Below are 17182 nucleotides of genomic sequence, written 5' to 3' on the forward strand. Positions count from 1 at the left end.
TTTCCGTAGGTAAGCACCATGGTCTTGTAGTGGATGGGAGCTTCGATTGGAAGCCCCAGTGGAGTGTGCGGAGGAGCCGGGTGACATGAGAGAACTTGGGAAGGTTGAAAACCAGGCGGGCTGCAGCGTTCTGGATAATTGCAGGGATTTAATAGCACGAGCGGGGAGCCCAGCCAACAGCGAGTCGCAGTAGTCCAGACGGGAGAGGACGAGTTCCTGGATTAGGACCTGCACCGCTTCCTGTGTGAGGTAGGGTCGTATTTTACGGCTGTTGAAGAGCATGACCCTGCAGGAGTGTGTCGATAGGGTGTTGTCCAGGGTCACGCCAATGTTCTTTGCACTCTGGGAGGGCGACACTGTGGAGTTGTCAACTGTGATGGAGAGGTCATTGAGCGGGCAGGCTTTCCCCGGGAGGAAGAGCAGTTCCGTCTTGTTGAGCTTGAGGTGGTGGGCCGAGATCCATGTTGAGATATCTGCCAGGCACGCAGAGATGCGTGTCGCCACCTGGGTGTCAGAAGGGGGAAAGGAGAAAAGTAGTTGAGTGTCATCCGCATAGCAATGATAGGGGAGACCATGTGAGGATATGATGGAGCCGAGTGACTTGGTGTATAGTATAGTGACAAAATTACAAACTCTGTTATGCACATCATTTGTATAAGCCTTAAACCTGTACATTTCCACTGTCTGTTTCTATCATGTAAGAAGAAGCCAGTGTTTTTCCTCTCTTGTTTCTGAGTAACTTAGTCACGAGGCCAAAGACAAAAGGGCCATCTGAGTGACCCGTTTTTTGGTCCATCCTGTTCTTTTCCTATCTTTCAAGGGCACAGCTGTGTGGAGATATGAAGAGAGAGGCTAGCTTGAGCAGCAATGACAATTCTATCAGCAGAAAGGGGTAACAAAACTTGCATTATCACTTGTTTGTACGCTATGCTCCCACCATGATCTCACACCCCTGCTAAAATGCCACATAGACAAAAGAGGTTGTATTTTCCTATAAAGGCCGAGAACCAACTGTTCTTTGTTGGGCTCTTGACTGTTGCACCTGCTCCATTATTGCAAATCTTATAATAAAATAAGTGTCACGTTCTGACCATAGTTCTTTTGTATTTTCTTTGTTTTAGTATGGTCAGGGCGTGAGTTCGGTGGGTTATCTATGTTTTGTATTTCTATGTTGGGTTTGTCGTTTGGCCTGATATGGTTCTCAATCAGAGGCAGGTGTTAGTCATTGTCTCTGATTGGGAACCATATTTAGGTATCCTGTTTTTGTATTGTGGTTTGTGGGTGATCGTTCCTGTTCGTGTGTTCCTGTGTTCACTATTTCGGGAATGTAGCGTCTTCGGTTATTTTTGTTCAGTTTATTGTTTTGAAAGTATTCGTAATAAATATGAATACTCACCACGCTGCATCTTGGTCCGACATTTCTTACTCCTCAGACAAGGAAAACGAAGACTACCGTTACAATAAGTTGTTTTGAGGAATCTACAGTCTCTGTCTTCCTTTCTGGTTAGAATTTCCATGACAATAGAGAGAAGAGGAGAGGGCCTAAAACTGAGCCCTGGGGGACACCAGTAGTGAGAGTACGTGGTACAGACACAGATCCTCTCCACGTCACCTGGTAAGAGCAGCCTGCCAGGTAGGATGCAATCCAAGGGTGTGCGAAGCCTGAGACACCCAGCCCTGAGAGGGTGGCGAGGAGGATCTGATGGTTCACGGTGTCGAAGGCAGCGGATATATCTAGGAGGATGAGAACAGAGGACAGAGTCAGCTTTGACAGTGCGGAGAGCCTCCATGACACAGAAGCACAGTCTCGGTTAAGTGACCCGTCTTGAAGCCTGACTGGTTAGGGTCAAGAAGATCATCCTGAGGGAGATGACAAGAAAGTTGATCAGAGACAACACACTCAAGTGTTATGGAAAGAAAAGAAAGAAGAGATACAGGTCTATAGTTTTTGATGTCAGATGAGTCGAGTGTTGGTTTCTTGAGGAGGTCAGCAATTTAGGCTATTTTGCAGTCGGAGGGGACGCAGCCAGTGGTAAGGGATGAGTTGATGAGGGAAGTGAGAAGGTCTCCAGAGATGGTCTGAAGAAGGGGATGGGCTCGAGCGGGCAGGTTCAGGCGGCCATACCTCACAAGTCGCGGATGCCATCTGGAGAGAGAGGGGAGAAAGAGGTCAAGGCATAGGATAGTGCTGTGTGAGTGGGACCAGTTGACTCAATAGCCTGAGTGAATGAGTAGCGGATGACGTCAACCTGTTTTTCAAAGTGGTTGACAAAGTCGTCCGTATAAAGGGAGGGGGGGGAGGGAGAAGGAGAAAAATAGTTTCTGAGGGTTAGAGGCAGAAGCTTGAGTGGTAGAAAGTCGCTTTAGCATCGGATACAGAGGAAGAGAAGGTAGAGCGGAGGGAGTGAAAGGATGATAGGTCCTCCGGAAGTTTAGTTTTCCTACATTTTTGCTAAACTGGCTGCAGTCCTGTTCTGTAAGCTCGCAATGAGTCACTCAGCAACGGAGCAGGAGGGCAGAGTCGACACGGCCAGGAGGAAAGGGGACAGTGCGAGTCATAGGATGTGGAAAGGGAGGAGAATGGGGTCGAAGAGGCAGAATCAGGAGACAGGAGGGAGAAGGATTTAGCAGAAGGGAGAGAAGATAGGATAGAAGAGGAGAGAGTAGTGGGAGAGAGAGAGCGAAGATTGCGATGGCGCATGACCATCTGGGTAGGGGCTGAGTGGACAGGGTTGGAGAACATACTCTGTATTCATATCCCGAAATAAAGAAATTCTCACTACAATACATTTTAATAAAAAGTTAGTAAAAATAGATAAGACCTTGCTACCATGGAAAGGAAAATACCTGTCTATTTGTGGAAAAATCCCCTGATTAACTCTTTAGTCATCCCAGTTTACTTATTTGCTTATGACCTTGCCTACACCTAGTGACTTGTTTAAATTATATGAGCAAAAAATATTTGATTTTATTTGGAACGATAAACCAGACAAAATTAAACCGGCCTATTTATATAATGAATATGAACTCGGAGGGCAGAAATAATTAAATATTAAAGCATTAGACCTCTCACTAAAGGCTTCAGTCATACAAAGTTATACTTAAATCCATACTGGTTCTCTATGCAGATTAGTAAGAATGTCTCAGCCCATGTTCAAGAATGGCCTTTTCCCTTTTTTCAGATTTCAACCTCTCACTTTCTGTTATTTAAAAATTAAATCTCCAAAATATCGCTATTTTTAAAACAAGCTATAGAAAGTTGGTTGCAATTTCAGTTTCATCCACCAGAAGAGACAGAACATATATTACAATAAATAATGGTTCAACTTTTTTACAACTGTATAATCTTTGTAAATGATATCATAGATAGGACTGGTGGAGTTGTCACACATGCAGCTAACACAAATATATGGAAATGTCTGCTCTACCCAGAATTACAACCAACTAATTGCAGTGTGTGCAAAAATGGAAGAGGCAAGTGGAAGGGGGAGGAAGAAAAGAACTTGTCTGTCGGCCCTGCATTAAAGACCATAATTGGTTAAAGAAAATTGGGATAAAGAAAAGTATACCAGTTTCATTTAATAAGGACCAAAAAATTGACAGCTGTCCATATAGATTGCAAAATAGTTGGGAAGAGATTTTTGATGTACTGATTCCATGGCACATGAACTGATACACAAAATGACGGTGGATTCAAAACAGTGTTTTTCATTTTTAATTATTATACAAAATTCTTGCAACCAATAGAATGTTTTATATATATATATATATATATATTACAGTACCAGTCAAACATTTGGACACCTTTTTACTATTTTCTACATTGTAAAATAGTGAAGACATCAAAACTATGAAATAACACATATGGAATCATGTAGTAACCAAAAAAGTGTTAAACAAACCAAAATATGTTTGAGATTCTTCAAAGTAGCCATCCTTTGCCTTGCCTTGATGACATCTTTCCACACTTTTGGCATTCTCTCAACCAGCTTCATGAGGAAGGCACCTGGAATGCATTTCAATGAACAGGTGTGCCTTGTTTAAAGTTAATTTGTGGAATTTCTTTCCTTCTTAATGCGTTTGAGCCAATCAGTTGTGTTGTGACAAGGTAGGGGTGGTATACAGAAGATAGCGGTATTTGGAAAAATACCAAGTCTATATTATGGCAAGAACAGCTCAAATAAGCAAAGAGAAACGACAGTCCATCATTACTTTAAGACATGAAGGTCAGTAAATGCGGAAAATGTCAAGAACTTTAAAAGTTTCTTAAAATGCAGTCTCAAAAACCATAAAGCGTTATGATGAAACTGGCTCTCATGAGGAATGCCACAGGAAAGGAAGACCCAGAGTTACCTCTGCTGCAGAGGATAAGTTCATTAGAGTTACCAGCCTCAGAAATTGCAGCCCAAATAAATGCTTCAGAGTTCAAGTAACAGACACATCTCAACATCAACTGTTCAGAGGAGACTGCGTGAATCAGGCCTTCGTGGTTGAATTGCTGCAAAGAAACCACTACTAAAGGACACCAATAATAAGAAGAAACTTGCTTGGATCAAGAAACACGAGCACTTGACATTAGACAGGTGGAAATCTCTCCTTTGGTCTGGCAAAACTTGATGATCAGAGATAGATGGGAGGGGTTGAGTGGAGTTGAAGGGTGGGACTAAAAATAACAAGATAACTCATGTAAAATATACAGTGTCCATAAAATGTGTATAGTTTCAGAACGTATGTGAATCAGCACAGTTGGAAAACATATGGCAAATAGAAATCAAAATTGGATGGTGTTCAGAGATATATGGGAGGGGTTGAGGGTAGCTGAAGGAAGGGACTAAAAACAAACAAAAGATAACTATTGTAAAATATACTGTGTCCGTAAAATGTATATAGTGTATATATAAGATGGAAGTAGAAGCCTAAGTGTTGTTGTCCATTAGTTTACTCCAATTAGGAGAGGGATGGTAGGGTTAGGGGGAAATAATAAAATTAAATATATATATATACAAACACACACACAAAAAGATATATGGGGGATTGGAAATGATGCAGACAATTACATTGAAAGCAACAATCTGTCTGCAATATTAAAGCTGATACCCCCCCCCTCAAAAAAAATGAAATAAATAAAACACACAAAATATTTGCTGCATTATATAGTCAACAAAGACATAATAGACTACTTCAATATTCTAACATGCAGACAGAAGTACAGATAGAAGATAGTGGCCCAAATATCCTGTATGTCATTGTTAATCAATTGAATATGAACTCCTGTTGTTTACGAATCCAAGTGTGTGGTCTGCTAGACACAGCTGTGACGACTTCCTGAAGCCAGCAGTGCAGGAGTTTGATTAGGCTGAATCGCGGTGCACCGGAATATGGCCTGTCATGCCCGAGGCAGCCTGGTTTCAAAAAGGTTGCAATCACTTTTCAGCCGGGCCAGCATTGTCTAATTCCCTCGTTGTCCTGGCCGGTAGGTATCCAAAAAAAAGTAAGAGCTAAAATGAGCTTACAAATCTGATACTGACTGATGTTTTATCACTCGTCTCACATAACTACATTTGTTTTGTTGTCAAGTGCCAGAAAATAGAACATAACAAATTATTTACAAGTTGGATGTAACAAGAAATTAATGTGAGTAATCATTTGTTGTTCTCACTTCAGGCTGAAGCTTTTGTGTGAGTGCTCATATGAGACTTCAAGCTTCCTTTATAACCAAAGCATTTGCCACATTCTTTGCACTGGTAAGGTTTCTCCCCGGTGTGAACACGCTGATGAAGTCTTAAATAGCTTAATGCCATGTAACCTTTCTTGCATACAGGACAATTATATGGTCTCTCCCCTGTGTGAACTCTCATATGCAATATCAATTCCATTTTCTGGTTGAAGGATTTGTCACAGTCTTTGCACTGATAAGGTTTCTCCCCTGTGTGTATCCTTGAATGGATGGTCAAGCTTCCTTTCTGGTTAAACATTTTGCCACATTGTTTGCACTGATATGGATTATCTCCTGTGTGTACCCTTGTATGTCTGTCCAAGTCACCTTTCTGGATGAAGCTTTTGTCACACTGTTTGCACAGATAAGATTTATCTCCTGTGTGTATCTTTGAATGGATGGTCAAGTGTCCCTTACGTGTGAAGCTTTTGTCACATTGTTGACACCGATATGGTTTCTCCACTGCAGCAGAGCAGTCTGGATGAACTGAAAGGGGCTGATCACTGGTTGGTTCTGGTACTATGTAGCCCTCTCCATCAGCTTCTGTTTTGATGTCTTCAGTTATGATGATAGGTAGAATACCCCTCTCTCCATCATCCACAGTTTGGTTTTGGTAAAGGTATGAGGGCTGAGGTGAGTCCTCCTGACTGAGTCTGAGCTCCTGTTGTTCCTCTTTAATCTGTGTGGGTTCTGGGTCCTCCTGCCCCAGACTGGGGCTCCACTCCTGCTTACAGTTCTGCTGCTCAGGGGGAACGGCAAGAGTCAGTACCTGGAAGTCTGGAGGGAGAGAATATATCTTAAACAGGTGCAACTATGCAGAAATCGCTCAGTCATTTCCTGGTTGCTAAAATTCTAATAGTTTGCATTATTTCAGTTTAAGTGACAAAACAAGCAAGCATAGTGTAGCGAATCATTGTACCATCTAAACTGCTGTGAAATATATTTTCCATAACCAAAAATATTGTATTTTCAGCTGTTTGAAGCTGGTGTAAAAAAACAAAGTAAAAACTAAACTTAAGAATGGGAAGCAGAGAATTAATGAGCATAGCACATATATAACAGATCTACCGCATCTTAGACTTGCTTTCAATGAGAATGACAGATCTATAACTACATTTCCATGTGAATTTGGTCAGTTGGCCAAATAATTACATATTCCAGCTTTAATAAAGTATCAGAAATTTTGTTTGGAAGCCCTCTCTGTGCTCAAAAATAAGACGATTTTGTTGACTAGTCTACACTAAACAGCACAGAAAAGACTATAAGGGCACTCCTGATCTGCAAAAATGTATTTTATTTCAGAATTAGTTCAAATTAGTTTAGTTCAGTGTTAATTAAGGTTAATGGTTTGGTTAGGGTTAAGGTAAGGGTCAGTTTTAGATTTTGGTTAGTCGTTTACGGGTCAGGAATGTCCTTAGAGCCGCTCCCCCAGCACGTGATTTATACAAAGCAATGTTGGTGAACCAGAGTTTCGTTCGAGGGTGCTTATAGCCAGAGGAAGGGTTTCCACAGCCACAAAGTCAAAATTGGCTCAAATGTGCTTTTTGATATTTTTGATATATTTTTTTAACCTTTATTTAAGATTAGGCATAAAGTTAGCAGTGTGGTTAAATTTAAAATCTCATTTTATGACGAGACTTAAGAAATAGGAGGGATTGATGACTTTGAGGCTGTGGTATCTAGTGACGACTCAAGAAGAGACGAAGCTCTTTAGCATGGGAGAGGCTATACGGACGAGCCTGGTGCCCAGAATTGATGACGTATGTCGTGCAGAGAAGGGTTGAGTGGGGATGAACGGATTCGGTTCAGTCAGTCGTCCTAATCAGCCCTCCTCAGCTAGCTAGTTCTATTTTGTAACGGGTCACCGAACAACCTATGCGAAATCACGCGACGTGATTGAGATGCTTGATATCAAAGATGTTTAACGGCACGCCACATCCTTACTGTACCCACGTAACCTGTCGAGAATTGTAAACTTGTTTGCCGAAGTTGGGACTCCATTCCATTGTTGATTTTTTTTTTTAAATGTAGACGTTGCCGCAGTTGTACATTTACGGTGAAAATCACTACAATAAATGTGCTTTAGCTGTCACTCTGGCCTGATATTGGCAATTGGCTAGACTATCTAGCTACCTCCCTCTCCCTACTGCAGGACAGCAGTGCTCGGCAATCAAGAGTGAAGGACAGACTGTGCCCTGTTTTGTTGTTGCCGGGTTGCAGCGCAAACTCTCCCTGTTGAGCAGTAGACTCCATCATGGTGACATCCAGATGGTTACTACCAAAATTACACATTATTTATCGTGCAGGTTGCTATCCTACTTGCAATATAATCAAGTGGGCTGGAACAAATTGACGAAGCATCTTCCGCCAGCGACATGTGATACAGATACACGGTGAAGCAATTTTACACTGTTCATCCACAACGGTGTGGTGAGATAAATCCGTAATCCAACGGATCCAGTTAGGATAGTTTATTTCAAGGAGCGCTCCATAAACCACGGCCCAGTGGGCAGAGATAAACATGGACTGGGACACGTTTTAATAAGTAGAACCTCAAACTATATACGACTCAGCGTTGTTTCCCTGTTACCAACTCAAATATATTTGACTTACATCTGACGAAATTACCTGCAATACACTGGTCTCAAATATGTAAGCATAACACAGCTACACAGAACCACGGCGGTCCCATTTTAAATTGAGAGGCGTTTCTTCCTATTAAAACGTGTCCCACTGCAACATGCCTAGCAATGTTCTGGGGCGTGGCTAACGGAGCGCTCTTTGAAATAATAAGTAACGCAGTATTCCAGTGGATCGAGTTTGTCGTCATGTTAGCTAATTGGCATATTAGGGTGATATCCAGATGGTGACCAATACCACAAGTTATTTCTCCCTCGCCCATCGATAGAAACATCACTGTCTTTTACACGTTTAAACTAGCGCAATGCTGCTGTTGACAACTAGCCAGCATAAACTTGTATCAGCAGGATGACTGACTGAACTAACTGAACCGAATCCATTCGTCTCCACTCGACTCTCAACTGCGCGACCACGTCATCAATTTGGGAACCAGGCGTGTTTGTATAGCCTCTTCCTTTAACATATCACAACATGTCACATGAGCAGGGTTGCCATGCCCGTGGTTTTCCGAAACACTCGGGCTACTTGGATAACGATGTTGCGGGTGAATTGTTCGTGGGCTGCAGGTTTTTGGCCCACTTTTGGCCTACTCTGCACTGCGGCCACCATCGCATTTCTTTAAAAAAAAAAAGTACATATATTTTACTGTGACCGGTTGCTGCTGACTATCAGGCAGTGAGGGAGGCTGTTACTGAATGAGTGGTGGGGAGGGCCGGAAGGAGGTGTGACAGAGCAGCAGTTCTTGAGTCTCGAGTGCTGCGCGAGTGGACATTTGAAATGGTAGTTATGGAACTCCCTCTCCGGGAAAAGTCCACAATAAAAAACTGACATTAAAATGTGGAGAATGACACATTGGCATATGTTGACCATCAAGTAGAGTTCTAATTTCCATGGTTTGGTAGGCTACTGTAGCCTCCTACCATTTGAAACAAAAATAGTTGAAATGACGATATCATTGGAGTCATTGCAAATCAATTTGTGCCACTTGTGTAGCATATCTGGAGCTGGTAAACGGATTTAATAAATAGCCTATAACTTCAGGTTATTTTTGTTGTAGCCTTGTGTTATTATTAATAATTCATGCCCATGTTTAGTTAATTCAATTGGAAGTTATCAATTGTGATCTCACAGCTCTATCGCAATTGCGGATCAGCTGTTGTTAGAATGCATTAGATTTATTTAACAGTCAGTCAGATTAGGCTACAGGTAAAAATAATAAACACTGGCTGTTGTTGACAAGCATATTAGTTCATATCCCTATTAATATTTGATTCAGTGATTGAAAGTACGACCCCATCCGTAGTAGCCTTTTCCAGCAGGCTATTGGGCAACAAGCACTTCTTACCCCAAAATCGCCTTACTATATGTTGAATAAATTAGTCTGTCAATTTGAACTAAGCAAGCTGCTAAATCGTTCACTTTACATCTTGCCTATCAGGGGCTATAGGCTACATGCATCTAGCTAACCAAACCATGCCAAAGTTGAATTACAATCATAAACCCAGATGTTAGTCAGTAGCCTATGCCTATTGAAATGACAATCCAATATCGCAAATAGGCCTTTTATAATGGTTTGTAGTCTGGCACAACGGGTTGGGGAGTAACAGATTACATCTAATCCGTAACATGTAAGGGATTACAACAAAACGGTAGCTGTAATCCGTTACATTACCAGCAAAAATATTGTAATCGGATACGCATACTTTTGAAAAACTAGGTGATTACTTTGTGGATTACTGTTAAATTCAGAAAGTATGTTTGCGGTTGTTTTTTTTTACACTTCTGTTCTCAATGGCATTCAAATCAGCATTGAACAAAGGCGCAAATTTAAATTTGTTCAACTCAGTCCAATCTATGTCTTCCAATGGTGCGACTGCTGTCGGCATCCAAAGATTATCCAACTTGAATAAATGCTTGGAGGTAATGATGACAGCAGTGGTGTAGTCTACGGCGATACGGATATCACTTATTATTGATATCTACATAGCGCATTGATGTGAATCACACTGCTGCTCTCTAATTTTAGATATCTGCGTTTTACGGATCGTGGTTGTTGTGGATGGCTTTTCACAAATCTAAATGTGTATTTGAACCCAATAATGGTTGAATTCAAGAAGTTTAAGCTGCCTATCAATCATTGTTTTTGAAACCAGTGGACATCCAGTGAAAAATGTGCTCTTGCAACAGCTGCATAGTGCGGATCCAAGCCTATGGAATAAAAGTGGGGCTTTTATTGCTCAATCTAATTCATGCTGGTAATAATAATAATAATCAATAGGCCTACTGGACACATGCTCAAACGTGCACACTTTTGATAGACTTAAAAGTGGCAATCTGTAGTTGCTACATCCATTTTTGGACTTATAAATTATATATACAGTACCAGTCAAAAGTTTGGACACACCTCCTCATTCCAGGGTTTTTCTTTATTTTTACTAATTTCTAAATTGTAGAATTATAGTGGACATCAAAGCGATTAAATAACACATATGGAATCATGTTGTAACCATCAGATGACCTGGCCTCCACAATCACCAGACCTCAACCCAATTGAGATGGTTTGGGATGAGTTGGACCGCAGAGTGAAGGAAAGGCAGCAAACAAGTGCTCAGCATATGTGGGAACTCCTTCAAGACTGTTGGAAAAGCATTCCAGGTGAAGCTGGTTGAGAGAATGCTAAGCGTATGCAAAGCTGTCATCAAGGCAAAGGGTGGCTACTTTGAAGAATCTAAAATATACAAATATATTTTCATTTGTTTAACACTTTTTTGGTTACTACATGATTCCATATGTTATTTCAGAGTGTTGATGTCTTCTTCACTATTATTCTACAACGTAGAAAATAGTAAAAATAAAAACCCTTGAATGAGTAGGTGTGTCCAAACTTTTTGACGGGTCCTGTATATATATATATATATATATATATATATATATATCAATTGATTATTGAAGAATATAACTTATAAATGCCTCATGAGCTTAGTTCAACTGTCACATTCCATGAGAACCCAAAATATAAGCTTGTTTTACTCCAATGTTTCTAAAACATTGTAAATGTAAACAAACACTGTAAAGCCTCTTAACATGGTTAAAACAATATGTTTTATGTCATGGATGGTCAGTCCTTGCATCCATAGCTCTGTGTATTAATCTGAGAGTGGTTACATTTCTCCAGGCCCATCCCTCAGCTTTTTACCAAAACATAGGCGGGGCGTCCGTTTTGTTATTGTTTCATCTGTGGATTTTCCCTTTAAATAGGTGCATATTATCAAGATATCAACGTGTCACCAGCAAAAAGGTCAACAATAGGCCTATAGCAAATGCAGCATGTGGCATTCATTTTTCACATGTAAATAGCATTTTTCATTAGTGCTCAAAGCATGCCATTCCAAGAGCGCTGCATTTATTTTCCCACTCGAATCAATGAGCCCAATCAGTCCTCCATGACAACAAAATCATAAACAACAGAGTAGTGCTGGCTAATCAGTCCTTAATATGGGGTCATGCTTAGGTAAAACAATTTGGCTAAACTATCCTTCCATATTTCCACGTCCTATTCTTGAAGATGAAGGTGTATAGCATTTATTGGAATGACTGGAATTCTGATAGACTTTGGTTTTTAATGTAAAGATATAATTTAATCGTATTATTATATGTAGTAGAAAGTGAATGGTTAGAAGAAGCCAACATAACCAGCCCTATAAAGTAAAATTTAACATCCATATATGGTCAGCTATGTAAACTTTAACATTGTTTTATTCTGCAATAGATGTGGCTCAACAGTTAAATAAAGTTAAGTTAAAGTTAAGTCAACAGTTAAATAAAGGTTAAACAAAGTAAACATACATTTTTGTCTTCTTATAATGCCTCTTAAGGGGAACGTGACGGAATGTAATCATATTACATTCATTACTGAGTTTGGGTAATCCAAATGTTACGTTACTGATTACATTTTGGAACGGTAACTAGTAACTAATGGATTACATTTAGAAAGTAGCCTACCCAACCCTGCTGGCACGTAAGGACACAACTGCCAGAAAATAGCCTGAAGTTCGTCCAAGTGTGTCTGTCTTGCGCAGAGATTGTCATCCTCTGTCCAACTTTCACCACTCAAACTCTTCTGCCAGATTTATCTATAGTTATACACATGCGCAAATGGGATTGATTTACAATCATAGCAGTCAAACGAGTTAAATCGACATCCGTTGATGGAAAATGATCTGGCGAGTTTAATAAGGGCGATTCATCTTTCCTCTTGCGACATGTTAAAATTCCTCAATTACATCACGTTAGCTCGCAATAATTATTATTTTCATGCAAAACGAATTTTGATTCTTACGTCGTGACGTGGATATTCCTTCTTAATTCGCTCGATAACGTTATGGAAAAAGGATAAACGTGGCAAATCCTCTTTTACTGCTCCCCCCCAGATTGGGGCTAGTTTTCAGGCCTTGTGGGCAGGTTTTGAGTAGTCATTGTCTAGAAATGTTAGCTAGACCTGGCAACCCTGCACACGAATGACTCCCTTATAAAATAACGGTTAAAAAAAATCGAAAATAAACATGAATCTAGTCTATTAGTCAAATCTCGTTACAACAACAGAATGTTGTACAAACCTGCTCTGTGTAACTTTATCTCTGGTTTGCTAACCAAATCCAACAGCCTGCGTAAACGCTCGTTCTCCTCCGCTGAACGGCAGATTTCTTCCTGATACTCTGCTACGGTCTTCTCCACGGCTCCGAATATCTCCACAGCAGCCGCCGACAAACGCTCGGTGACAAACACATTCAACATCTGTAGTTTTGACATATTAGCAATGGTTATGAAAGTAGCTTTTCGCTTTATCAAAGAAATGTTGGTTGAAACCTCTATCTCTGATTCTGCTTAGCGTTCTTCGTCTTCTTCTTCTTCGATGAGATTTAACGGCGGTTGGCATCCAATAAATGTTGAATTACCGCCACCAACTAGACTGGGGTATAAATCTTTTATACTTTACATGAAAAAGGTAAAATACGGTACCATCTAACCCTACACTCATTACAACCCCACCACCCTATTCCACTATTTAAACCTATGTAGTCCTACCTCAGGCCAACAACCTGGAAGGACTGGACACCTAGTTTAGCGGCTGGTAGCAACCTTTGGACAACAATAGACCAGTGGAGGCTCCTCAGAGGTGGAAGGGGAGGACCATCATCCCCAGTGAATTTTATAAAAATGTAAATAGTAAAACATAAAAAGGTTATCCTTTTTAGATAAAACTATATTAAATATATTCACGTCACCAAATAATGTATTGAAAGACACTTGCATTGAAGGTCTACAGTAGCCTCAACAGTACTCTGTAGGGTATCACCATGGTGTAGCCGGAGGACAGCTAGCTCCCGTCCTCCTCTGGGTACATTGACTTCAATACAAAACCTAGGAGGCTCATGGTTCTCACCCCCTTCCATAGACTTACACAGTAATTATGACAACTTCCAGAGGACGTCCACCAACCTATCAAAGCTCTTACAGCATGAACTGACATGTTGTCCACCCAATCAAAGGATCAGATAATTAATCGAGTACTGAAAGCATAAGCTACAGCTAGCTAGCACTGCAGTGCATAAAATGTGGTGAGTAGTTCAAAGAGAAAGACAATAGTTGAACAGTTTTGAACAATTTCATTTCTTCCAAAATTGAGGAGAAGCAAGAGGGAGACTGTAATTTCTTTCGTTTCACTTGCTTAGCTAGCAAATGCAGCAAGCTAGTTTAGCCTACTCAAACAGAGGGATGTTATGTTAGCTAGCTGGCTATGACTATCCAACACAACACTGGAACTCTTCCAAGTCAAGGTAAGCTTTTGGTTTTACTCATTTATTACAACTGGGCCCCGCCGGTGTAAGTGCTAAACTGCTTACACTGTAACATTACTGCATGATTGTAGCGAGTTTACTAACCTGTTATTTCTATTAGCTACGTTGACTATGACTTACTTTAGCTAATATGGTGACAACATGTAGGCTGTGTGTAGTGGGTTATGATATGGTTTGGCTTGGAAAGGTTTTTTTACCTGGTCACATACAGCTGATGTGTTGTGCATTGAAATCCACAAGCGAAGGGAAAAGGTGAGAGAAGGAGAGCGCATAAATGCGAGAAGGTATATAATGTGGCTGGTATGAAAGGGAACTGTGTTTCAGCGTGATCAGGGGTGTATTCATTCTGACGATTCTGTTGAAAAACGTTACTTAAACGGATGCAGACGGAATGAAACAGGAATAAACATACCTGAATTTGTCTAATAGAAACTCTTGTTTGCAACTGTTGGACTAATGATTACACCTTAGATAAGCTAGATGCAGGCAGTGTACAAGGCAGTATTGAATGTGTCACTGTCTGTCACCGAAAGTGTTTCTCCTTGTGACAAACTGACACATTTTAATTTTTGTCAAAAACAACTTTATATGGAAGGAGTGCCTTTATTTGACGGCCAGCACGTGTAATTCGGCACGAGATGACACGGTGACATGTTTCTGCACATGAGCTTAGCTAGCCAACATCGCCTAGAAGTGTGATCAGGGATTTCTATTGGAGAAGCAGTTTATGCCCATCTTCATACTGTAATGTCTTTGGTGCACCTTTAAATCATCATGTCCCAGGAGACACACACTGGGAGGAGGTAAATGTTGACCCAAACCAGTAACACAGGGTCAGGGGTTCTATTCACAGAGTGTCTTACAGTAGGAGTCCTGATCTAGGATTAGTTTTGCATTTTAAATTACAGTGGTGATCTGACCCTAGATCAGCACTCATCTGAGCCTTTATGACTATGGGCTCAGTTAGTTTCCCATCTGCCTAATGGTTCAGGACAGGGTTGGGGTAAGACGCAGGGAATTGAGCTGATAGAGGATGTATTTAACCTGCCTAATATAGGCAAAAATAGGAAAAATAGGGTTTCACTATGACATCCATTGAAAAAAACGACTTTATTTAAACAAATTATTTGCTGCATTATATAGATTGTCAACAAAAAACGTAATAGGCTACTTCAATATTCTAACATGCAACCATCAGTACAGATAGAAGCTATCCTGTATGTCATTGTTAAACAATTGAATAGGAACTCCTGTTGTTTAGAAATCCAAGTGTGTGCTCTGTGCTAGATACAGCGGTGAGGACTTCCTGAAGCCAGCAGTCCTGGAGGGTAGGTCCCTGAAACTGAGCGCTAGATTCAGTTTACCAAACTGATACTGACTGGTGATTTCCCCTCAACACACATTACTCAGTTTGTTCTGTTGTTAATTGCCAGAAAACAGAACATAATTATTCAGAAGTTGGACGTATTAAGAAATTCACAATGACAAAATTCACAATGACAAAGTATTAATTTGTTGTTTTCATTTCAGGCTATTATTACACTCAGTGTAGTAATATAATTTATGCCCTTTAGTATGAGTGCTCATATGTGATGTTAGACGATGTTTATAACTAAAGTATTTGTCACATTCTTTGCACTGGTAAGATTTCTGCCGAGTGTGAACACGCTGATCAAGTCTTAAATAGCTTAATGCGATGTAATTTTTCCTGCATACAGGACAGATATATGGTCTCTCTTCTGTATGAGCTCTCATATGCAATGTCAGTTCTATTTTCTGGTTGAAGGCTTTGCTACAGTTTTTGCACTGATATGATCTCTCCCCTGTGTGTTTCCTTGAATGAAAGGTCAAGTGTCCCTTCTGGTTAAACATTTTGCCACATTGTTTGCACTCATAGGGATTCTCTCCTGTGTGTACCCTTGTATGGATGGTCAAGTCTCGCTTTTGGATGAAGCTTTTGCCACATTGTTTGCACAGATAAGATTTCTCTCCTGTGTGTACCCTTGTATGTCTGTTCAAATCACCCTTCTGGATGAAGCTTTTGCCACACTGTTTGCACAGATAAGGTTTCTCTCCTGTGTGTATCTTTAAATGCAAGGTTAAGTTTCCCTTACGTGTAAAGCTTTTGCCACATTGTTTACACTGATATGGCTTTTCCACTGCAACAGAGTAGTCTGGATGAACTGAGAGGGGCTGATCACTGGTTGGTTCTGGTACTCTGTAGCCCTCTACATCAGGTTCTGTTTTGATCTCTTCAGTTATGATGATAGGTAGAGTGCTCCTCTCTACGTCATCCACAGTTTGGTTTTGGTAAGGATGTGAGGGCTGAGGTGGGTCCTCCTGACTGAGTCTGAGCTCCTGTTGTTCCTCTTTAATCTGTGTGGGTTCTGGGTCATCCTGCCCCAGACTGGGCCCCCACTCCTGCTCACAGTTCTGATTTTCAGGGGGAACGGCAGGAGTGACTAGTTAAAAGTCTGGAGGGAAAAAATATTAAATCAGTATTTTGACCTATAATCTTAATGATATACCTGCCATTTTGTTTGAAATGCCTCTGTTTTGTAATGGGTAGGTTGTTGATGCTGATGTAAATTCTGCAAAAACAAGACAATTTTGTTAGTCTACACTATAGCATGTGTTTCAACCAATGACTGTACATAAATGGACAAAGCCATCGTTTCACATGACACCGTTCTTTCGTTTGTGAAGACTCAATAAGCTATACAAGTGACGTGGAAAGTAAAACCATTTTTGAATAGTCTTCAGCGCAAAAACGTTAGGAAAGGCATATGGCAGAAGTACATTCAACCACAAACATCGTTTTTTTTAATACATCTTAAAATGGCCACGTTTTCATCAATTTGATGATATAATCGTCAATCCAATTCAAAAGACCAGGGACACGACCACGGAGGTAAAACGTAGGAATGAGTCACCCAAGGAAATCAGTTAGATTACCTAAGCCTAAAAA

The 17182-nt window shown here is 40.6% G+C and overlaps 1 protein-coding gene across 1 annotated transcript; it reads right to left on the minus strand.

The window, feature by feature from the left end:
- Window positions 1-3654: 3654 nt before the first annotated feature.
- LOC129840341 (zinc finger protein 239-like) lies at window positions 3655-13280 on the minus strand. The gene is made up of 2 exons (XM_055908145.1): window positions 12973-13280; window positions 3655-6493 (listed from the first exon to the last, which is right to left on the minus strand). Exons 1-2 carry the CDS (start codon window positions 13163-13165, stop codon window positions 5661-5663), a joined length of 1026 nt encoding a protein of 341 aa, XP_055764120.1. The 5' UTR covers window positions 13166-13280; the 3' UTR covers window positions 3655-5660.
- Between the last annotated feature and the right edge of the window lie 3902 nt (window positions 13281-17182).

This window comes from Salvelinus fontinalis, chromosome 41 (genome assembly GCF_029448725.1).
Source record: "Salvelinus fontinalis isolate EN_2023a chromosome 41, ASM2944872v1, whole genome shotgun sequence".
Classification (NCBI taxonomy): domain Eukaryota; kingdom Metazoa; phylum Chordata; class Actinopteri; order Salmoniformes; family Salmonidae; genus Salvelinus; species Salvelinus fontinalis.

Bases quoted from the DNA above. Each gene is read 5' to 3' on its own strand.
- LOC129840341 (XM_055908145.1), bottom strand. From the start codon at position 13,165: ATGTCAAAACTACAGATGTTGAATGTGTTTGTCACCGAGCGTTTGTCG. The intron at 6,494-12,972 runs GTTTGTACAACA...CTCTCCCTCCAG, and splicing joins GATAAAGTTACACAGAGCAG to ACTTCCAGGTACTGACTCTT.